We start from the raw sequence: 9033 nt of genomic DNA on the forward strand, positions 1-9033 counted from the left end.
TCTTTTATTCCGTTATTCCGATCTTTTTCTTTTTCTTTTTCTTGTTTTCCTGCAATATGGTGTGATTTCCCTACTTCCCTGCCGATCTACACTTGAGGCATGGTCATGGCTGTCGATGACCTCATCCCTAATCCCTATACCACGGCCCCGGATAAGAAGCCCTCTTCCACGCAGTCGGCTCGGGCCGAGGACGCTGCCGTGCCGGACCCGCTGGATCGTCGGGAGCACAGCAGTGCCGCCGACACGGACTTGGAGAAGGGCGCCGACGAAAAGGATGTCTCAGACATTGGTGTTGTTGAGGGGGGGCACACATCTCATACCGAGACTGTAACCGACCATCATGACGATGACAATGATCACCACAATGGTTCTCAAACGAACGAGAAACCCCCCACCGACGAACCTCTCACCCGCCTCTCTTCCTTTGCGCGCTCCAGCCGTGTCGTCCCTCGCAATGAACGTCGCGGTCTTCTCGCGCAGCTAGCCATCATTCCGGAGATTGAGTCGCCGTACGAGTATCGTAACAGTACAAAATGGCTGATCACGGCAATCGTTGCGCTAGTTGGAGCAGCAGGCCCGATGGGATCGGGTATCTTCCTGCCTGCGCTGCCATCGATATCGGATGACCTGGGCGCGAGTGAGACGGTGACGAATCTGACAATTGCGTTTTACATGTTGGCGATGTCGATTTTTCCTTTGTGGTGGTACGTTTTTTTTTTTTTTTTCCATCTTACTTACTATGCACAGAGTGACGTCGTGGATAGGGGCTGATGTTCGTGTAAAAAGGTCCTCCTTCTCCGAAACCCTTGGCCGCCGCACAATCTATCTCGTCTCCTTCTCCCTCTTCGTCCTCTTCTCCGTACTCTCCGCCATCAGCAGAAACATCGCCATGCTGGTGGTGATGCGCATCCTAGGCGGCGGCGCATCCGCCTCCGTACAGGCCGTCGGTGCCGGCACGATCGCCGACCTCTGGGAACCCGCCGAGCGTGGCCGCGCAATGGGCTTCTTCTACCTCGGCCCGTTGATCGGCCCCCTTTTGTCTCCTATCATCGGCGGTTCGCTCGCGCAAGGCTTCGGTTGGCGCGCGACAATGTGGTTCTTAGCCATCTTCGGCGGAGTCATGCTCCTCCTCCTCTTATTCTGTCTCCCAGAAACCCTCACCCGCTCCCGCCTCCCCCCTCGCGACAAGAAAAACCCTTTGACTCGAACGACCTCCAGAGCCTCGTCAATATCCCAGGCTGCATCCCTCTTCCATCATTTCGTCATATCCCCGCTCCACCCCCTAACCCACCTCCGCCACCCGCCCGTACTCATCACAGTCTACACCGCCTCCATCGCCTTCTTCTCCCTCTTCATCATGAACATCTCCGTATCGCACACCTTCTCCTCGCCCCCCTACAATTTGCGTCCCATCCCCGTCGGCCTGCTCTATCTGGGCCCGTCGCTAGGCTACATCGCTGCGTCGATGCTCGGCGGCAGGTGGATCGACCGCATCATGGCGAGGGAGGCACGCAAGGCGGGGAGATGGGATCCTAACGAGCCGGGAAAGTTGGTGTATCTGCCAGAGGATCGGATGAGGGAGAATATGTGGCTTGCTTCGACGTTGTACCCTGGTGCACTTATTTGGTATGGCTGGACGGCCCAGAAGGGGGTTCACTTCATCATACCTACCATTGCGAACTTCTTTTTTGGGTGTGGGAGTATGCTGGTGTTTGGGGCGGTGACGACGATGTTGACAGAGTTTTTGCCCCGGAAGAGTTCAAGTGGTGTGGCGGTAAATAATTTCGTGAGGAATATTTTTAGCTGTGTTGGCAGTGTGGTTGCCCAGCCGCTGATTGAGGCCATGGGCAACGGGTGGTTGTGTACGATGGTGGGATTGGTTGCGTGGGTGACGGGGAATGTGGCCATTTGGGCTTTGAGGAAAAAGGGCGCTGAGTGGAGGGTGGAGATGGACAGACGGTTGAATAAGGGGAGGTGAGTTGGAAAGGGAAGTGATGATGATGGGTTAGATTTCAACGACGAATATGAATAATGGTAATGATGAGTAGCGTATTGGGCAGGATAGAATTAGAACTGGTACCCCCAAAGGGAACGAGCGTACGAAAATGGTCCCCCTTCCTCGCCCTCACGTCTCCCCCTTCTACAAAACATAATTCTACGCCTATTCCAACAACTCCCATCACCAACCGCCCGCCCCCCCTCAACCAACCCAGCACACTCACTCCCACACCCACGACCCCCATCCATCGCCATCGGCCTATCCCTCACCATGATCCCTTCAAACCTACTTCTCGCAATCGCCTTGACTTGCGCCAACAATCCTGCCAACCCCAACCCCTGGAGTCCTGCTTGGGCATCCACACCAACAAACAACCGCGTCTCCATCCATCCCGCGTCTCTCATTGGCGCCCCGGCACTCCCAATCACCCTCGCCCAGCGTTCGAAATGATCCAGAAGCCCAAGCGAGCCGACGGCGCAGACAAAAATTGTTCCAAAAGCGCGGCCAGACAAAGTTGCATTGGGCGAGGTAGCCGGGGATGGATGAACATGTCGGGGTAGGAGCTGGCAGGGGAGGCAGAGAGGTAAAAGTCATTGAGGCAAAAAAGGAAGTGTGTACGGAGGGCCGAGGAGACGGTGGGGAAGTGGGTGGCGCAGGAATCTTGTTTGTCTTTTACAAGGACATAGTTTAGCATCTCTTGATGGAGGATGGGGATTAAAGCGTTGAAATAAAAAAAGGGGGGGGTAGGGGGAAGAGGGGAAGGAGAAGAACAGTGAAATGAGAAACGGCGTACTCACATCAAACCCATCCACCGCAGCCTCACCGAACGGCTGCAAGATCAAATCCACCTCTGCCGTGACTGGTCCAAACAAAGCTTAAAATCTTCTCCGCAAACACAACCGCCTCCTCATCCGACTTAAGCGGCAACGACGCTTCCGGCCCACCGATGCGAAGAAAGGTTTTTTCTTATTTTTTTTTCTCCCATACCAAATCTGACACACCTGGATATGTTCCTCTAGAGTCGGATAATGATGTAGCCTGGGAGCAAGATTCTGCATTGCTTCGGTGTGATAATGCTCAATGGAGACGCTCTGCTTCTGTCAGCGCTCATTCCTCTAATTCAGGTTTCGCTTTGAAGGGGGGGGGGCGTACTATCTGCAACCTCAGGTATTCCCCTCCAAACTGGACATCCATGACGAACCCTAAAATAACGATATCCACATTCTCCTACTGGCACACCTCTAGCAGGCTGATCCGGGCTGTGACCTCTGACCGGTCGTAGTAGACTACCACGTTGGCTTCTCCACAGGGGTTGAATACAACTGTAATGGGGATACTTGGCGGTTGGGATTTAGCTTTTAGAGGCCTGGCTTCTGCCTGTGGTTGTTGTGGGCAGCAAGCTTGTCACGAAGACCGTGCTCGTGCTATTTCACCCAGGAAGCACGCTGGTAATATCCCCAACGAAGCTTAACAGTTGGCTGGGAAGCGAGGAGACGGAGCTGTCTGGGGTAGTTGTGCTCGATGAGATGGCATCATCAACAGGTTGGACTGACGAAGCGACAGGGGTTGGATCATTCGTAACGCTTAAGGGAATGGGGATGCCGCTATCCTCAGTGCCGCCACTCCCGGTAGTTGTTTGATGTTGTTGCAGCGCTGGTTGGGATGGTGGTTGTTGGGAGGGCACTGCTGGGGAATGAAGCGGCTGCATTGGCGGTTGAAGAGGTCGGGTCAGGTGTCGGTTCGGCTGAGGAAGTGGGTGTGGTGTTGAGCAATGAGATTGATGGCAAACCGGCTGTGAAAGATGAAACGTCTGTTGACTCAGGAGAAGTAGACAACAACACGAACGAGGGCTCGGCGGTTGATGCGTCCGAGAGGGTAGCAGTGCTCTCCGTGGTAGAGTCAGACGTCGCTGGCTGGGAGGTTACGGCAGAAGCATCCGACACACCTGACTCCGAAGCCGTAAGGAAAAGTGTCGTCTCCGAGGGCCCAGAAGTCGCAACAAATGAAGCAGCCTGCGAGGTACTGTCCAAAGGGAGCGTCTCGTGTATGCTAGAAAGTGACAAGGCACCTGTCTTTGTGGTTGATGGCGAGAACGAGAGACCAAAGCTCGTGGTCTCTGCCAGCTCGGAGACAGATGTGTCGGCAGTAGCTGCCGAGGCAGGGTCAGTTGCCGTGGTCACAGGGGGCTCAGTCACCGTAGAAGCGTCTGATGTGACCAGGCCAGGGAGTCGACAGTGCTGACTCCAGATGTAACGGCATCTGTGAAGGTACTGTCGGAGGCCAAAGAGGAGGGAGTTCCTGTTGAACCAGAAGGCTCAAAATCCGTTGTCGAAGCCGCCGCCGCCACGTCTATCGAAGCCGGGGCAGAGCCCGTTCATGCTTCCGCTACCGAGCTCACGGTATCTAACTCTATCGCTGAAGCCGATGAAATAGGTCCAGTCAGAGTCTAAGAGGACGTTGGTTTAGTCACAGACGGCTCTGTCCCCGTTGAGGCAGCATCCGTGGTCGATGCGTCAGGGGCTGACGTGGTCAGAGCCTCAGAGGCGGTAACGGCAGTCGAGGATACATCCCAGTAGAGAGGACAGTAGCAGGAAATGACTTCCAATGGACCAGCAGCCGGTACCGAAGCGAAAGGAGCGCACGCGGACACCAACGTAGCTAGATCAGTAGGCGGCACTGCATCTACTCCCGAAGCAGCTTGCGAGCTCTCTACTCCGAAAGCCGTCCCCGACATGGTAGGAACCCCAGAGGTCTCAGTCACATCATTGGTTCGAATTTCTGACGAGACTGTTCCTGAAATGTCTCTGGAGGCCCCTGTAGATGTAGCAGAGGTGTATGGGGTCGACTCTTGGGTAAAGGTTGACTCGGCAGGCATGGCAAAAAAGACTCAGCGGGAGACGCGGCGTCAGTGGTGGTGGCAGAATCGATAGGAAATGAAGTATCCGCGGAAGCAGTCAATGAAGGAGCGGCGGAGGTCAGATCCGAAGGAGTGGCTGTGGATTCGGGCCAGTCCCAATCAGTAGACCATGAAGAGAATGGAGGCCACAGTGTGATTGTCCCCGTGCTCGTGGCATCCGAAGCAGTTGAGATAGTCATGCTTGGAGCTATGTCTATGCAAGTGACGATGACGTCGGTTGGAACCAGGGTTGGTGGATGCAGCCGAGCTAGCTGTTGGTGAGGAGCTCTGATACAGACGGTACAGGCGGTAGGTCACTGGAGATAAGCTTGCTGGTAATCAAGATCTCTGTGGCTGTCGCAGATGCGGCCTCTGATGGCGAAGTCGCAGCCAACCTCATTTGTGGCAGCAGCATCAGTTGTAGTTTTCACAGCTGCGGATGGAACCTCGCTGACATCTGTCGGGTCTGTGACTGACGCGGTGGCCGAGATGACACAGACTATCGGAAGTAGGCTCAGAGCTGGACATCTCATTGACAGTAGAAGTGGGAGCAGTAATTGTCAACGAATCCGAAGTCGTCGGTGCCGGGGTCTCATCTGTGAGAGAGGCGGTCTCCGATGCCGAATCAGATGAACTCACCGGATCCGTGAATGAAACATCTAGGAACTCAGGGGCAGAGGTGGTCTCCGCAGCCATCGACGCTGAATCATCCCTAATTGGGGCAGCCTCTGAAGTGGTCGATTTTCCCATACCAGCTGACGTAGCATCCGAGCCAGTGACTGTTGTGGTCGAAGTGGTTGTTGTGGTGTCCAGAGCAGTCACTGGGCCTGCGGTATCAGGGATAGCCTCTGTGACCGTGACAGTGATGTCTCCATCCGTGGCAGTCGAGTCAGGGGATGTAGCCGTGGGATCAGTTGTTACTGGCAAATTCGTGCGAGCTTCAGTAGGCCCGGGAGATTCCAGTAGGGCCGACTGTGACCGTCTGAGTGGTCGTTACGATGCGTTGGTGTAGGTTAAGTTAGCACAATCCCCTACAGATCTGAGCGATGAATGCTACCCAGGAGACCAGCAACAGCAAGGGCCTGAATAAGCTTGCCATTGTCGCTGATCAATATCCTGCGCACACTCTCGATCAGCTCCGCGAACGGCGGGAGCGTACCGCCCAGGAGGTGAAACAGCGAGCTGAGCAGACCCGTCTCCGTCTTCTCCTCCGAGTAGGCGGCCAGAGCAGCATGGAGGACCCGCAGGTGCCGAAGCATCTGCTCAACCTCCTCAGGGGTGAGCTCAGTGTTGCTGCTGACTTTTGACGCTTTGGCCAGGCCCAGCTGGCCGTTTAAAACAGCACGGTCGTCAAGCTTCAGATCGGTAAGGGCCCCTGAAAGCGATGATTAGGGAACTAAGCAGAAACGAGTGTGTTTGTGCCAGCAGCAGGTATGAACGCATCGGTCCCGGCCAGAGCTGCTATACCTGGGGTCGCGCAAAGAGCGAATGGGATCTTTCGGGAGAGAGCCGCTTGATATTGATGCAGGCCGTTCTGGCACCCTGTTGGATCAGGGTCCATCTCAGAGGGCAGCATAGCTGTCGATATGCATTACTAAGGACGCGAAAAAATGTTGATAGATGCAATTGTTTCAAGGACGGGTTCTTGGAATGTCGCAAGGGCGGCTTGGAACGGTTGTTTTCTGATCACTTTTATGAAACACCAGTCTCCGGTATGGCAGCAAAAGCTGGTATATTTTTGAGAGCTCTGAGAACCTTGAGCCTTCCATGATTTGGAGCGTATTATCTTCGGAGAGTTCTGCAGCCCGGTAGGCATGACGATGTAATGCTCACATTCTTTCTGGGAACAATGAAGACACAGTCTATTATGACGATAGTACTTATGTTGAATACGTTGTCTAAACTGGTAGACATAGAAGTATAATGCCTGGTCTTGATTTGATGCTTGGGAAGAGAATACAAGCGAACCTCAGCGTTACCGCTTGGTAATGCGGATAACTTAGAAACCTTTAATCAGATGATGTTGATGGCAGACGAAGGAAGACATCAGCATGCTGCATCCCTGGCACAGCCTTCGCGTCGTGCAACTGCTCTGTCTTCTGGGCGTTTCAAGATGCCAAGGAGTATCTGGAACAGCCAACATTGCGGGCGATCCTGATGCCGATCCATCGCAGTCTTGGATCCCGAGATGGGACGAGGAATCGGTGTGGCCGGACATCTGCCTTGCCTTGGAACGAGTGTGAAAGGGTTTAAGACGGGTTTCGATGGTTCTGGGAAGGTTAATTTATCGAAGAGTAGAAGTCTTTCCTCGCTCATGGAAATTGACGCACCCAAAATGATGTCATCTCGATGGATGGACTCACACTCATCATCGTTGATGAAATCTCCAGACATCTTGGCTACGTGAGGATGCAGAAGCTAGGGGTAGTTCACTTAGGTCTGCAACTGGTTGGCCAGCAAGTCTGAATCTCTCGGCGCAGTATCGCGGCGGCATATAAGGTAGCCATGGATGTGGATGAGATGTGCCCAGGTGGCGGGTGTGGCCTAAGACAGTGTGTTTTGCGCGTCTTTGACTAGCGCTGGTGGTGATGCAACCATCGCGGGCTGATGACCCTCCAGTCATCATCCTAAATCCGTTGGTTGTACCGCACCCTCATAGTTCCGCCCAATCACCACCGTCGTTGGGCTGAGATCGAAAACGGTCGGCTCTGACGGAAGGCGCAGCCAGCCTGACGCAGTTTCTCCATGGTTGCCTGCTTGGGCGGGATCCATTTCGAGACGGTGGTTGAAATTTCCACTTTGTGCGTCTTGCTCGTGACTCTCTCTGTCGGGCCAGCGTAGTGGCCGTCAATCTGGCGTCATCCTGCACACACTATATTTTTGCCTATTTTGGCTTTTGGAGATGTCCTTGCAGATGGCGAGTGTGTGATAATGGAGAAAAATCAGGGCGATGAGATGAGACATCCTGGCGTTGGTTCTTCGTCTGGCGCTTCCTGCGGCTGGCTTGGGCGTTTGGCTGGACAAGTGGTCTGCGGGCGCCCACTCGCTCGCACAAAATTGTCGTCGCAGACGGGATGCACCTCGTGTGTTGATCAAATTGGTCTGTGGGCTGCTGGCTCCTGTTGGGGGGCTCCTCTGGCAAGGGCTCAAAGGCTCAAGAGAAGGCCGAAGGGCGAGCCTGGGGCAGCGCAATTTGGGAGACGTGCAGGGCTCCTCGGCGGAACGGCGTATGATTGGCGCGCGCGCTCGGCTGAAAAAAATAAAGCGCGTCTCAGGGTTAGGGTTAAGTATGGGAAACCAGGCTGCTGCGCGCCCAGAAAATGCAAAGACGAGACTCCCTTGTTGGGAACAAGGAGACTCCGCGCGCAGTGTCCCCCCTCGGTTCGTGCGAACAAGTCAACTGCCCCGTCTGCCCCGACCTGACCTTAGCAATCTTTGGCAGCATGAAGGCAAAACAGGTGGACGCCCGCCGCCTCACCATGGCTGCGCGAGGGCTCCAAACTTTTCCACCCGTCCACGATCCGAATTTCCCCCTTCTCCCTCAACTCTCCATCCTCTCACCACGCAGGTCGATGCCCACCACATCCGCATCGTCAACACCCTCATCCCCAACTTCGCCTGCCCGTGACCCTCGCCGTCAACGCCAAATAACACAGTAATCCTCCTTAACTGACTGCCACGCAGAGTGCAACGCCAAAAGCCGCCATTAGCTCCAGCCTAGAGCCGGCCCCCAAGCTGATTGTGCGCTGCGCGTCCGCTTGCACCCTAATCACAGGCCATCTCACTGTCACTGGCCACTCGCATTCCATCATCCATCCATCATTCCATCCGAAAGTCCAGACCACTAAGACCGCCTTCCTATTGTCTGCTTGCCTGTCTCGCAGCGCATCGCCCTTCGCTGTTGCTCTGAGAACCCGAGGGCGCAGGCGCAATATCAAGCAATAATAGCAAGGTCACGAGCGACGCAGGTCAATCCTCAACCACCAAAGCCATCATCTTCACAAAGCAAAATTTCCATCTTTTTACCTCGCTCCTTAAGTCTCCGTACCACCGCAAACCACAACACCCTTTCATTGTCTCGGCGGCTCCCGCATTCCAGCGACCAACCAACAAGCAAACATTCTTTCTCTCTCTCTCT

General features: G+C 54.7%; 3 protein-coding genes across 3 annotated transcripts; 2 read left to right on the forward strand and 1 right to left on the reverse strand.

Annotated features, from left to right (window-relative positions):
• Positions 1–99: 99 nt before the first annotated feature.
• CTHT_0051510 (putative multidrug resistance transporter protein) lies at positions 100–1978 on the forward strand (the record flags this gene model as incomplete). The annotated part of the gene is made up of 3 exons (XM_006695429.1): positions 100–704; positions 787–1626; positions 1816–1978. The coding sequence occupies 3 exons, from the start codon at positions 100–102 to the stop codon at positions 1976–1978; spliced, it is 1608 nt and encodes a 535-aa protein (XP_006695492.1).
• A 1683-nt stretch (positions 1979–3661) lies between these two features.
• On the forward strand, positions 3662–4449 carry CTHT_0051520 (uncharacterized protein; the record flags this gene model as incomplete). Its single annotated transcript, XM_006695430.1, has 2 exons — positions 3662–4161; positions 4224–4449. 2 exons carry the CDS (start codon positions 3662–3664, stop codon positions 4447–4449), a joined length of 726 nt encoding a protein of 241 aa, XP_006695493.1.
• A 760-nt stretch (positions 4450–5209) lies between these two features.
• CTHT_0051530 (uncharacterized protein) lies at positions 5210–6471 on the reverse strand (the record flags this gene model as incomplete). Its single annotated transcript, XM_006695431.1, has 4 exons — positions 5210–5290; positions 5373–5877; positions 5931–6270; positions 6363–6471. 4 exons carry the CDS (start codon positions 6469–6471, stop codon positions 5210–5212), a joined length of 1035 nt encoding a protein of 344 aa, XP_006695494.1.
• Between the last annotated feature and the right edge of the window lie 2562 nt (positions 6472–9033).

Source organism: Thermochaetoides thermophila, assembly GCF_000221225.1.
Source record: "Thermochaetoides thermophila DSM 1495 unplaced genomic scaffold scf7180000011820, whole genome shotgun sequence".
Lineage (NCBI taxonomy): Eukaryota > Fungi > Ascomycota > Sordariomycetes > Sordariales > Chaetomiaceae > Thermochaetoides > Thermochaetoides thermophila.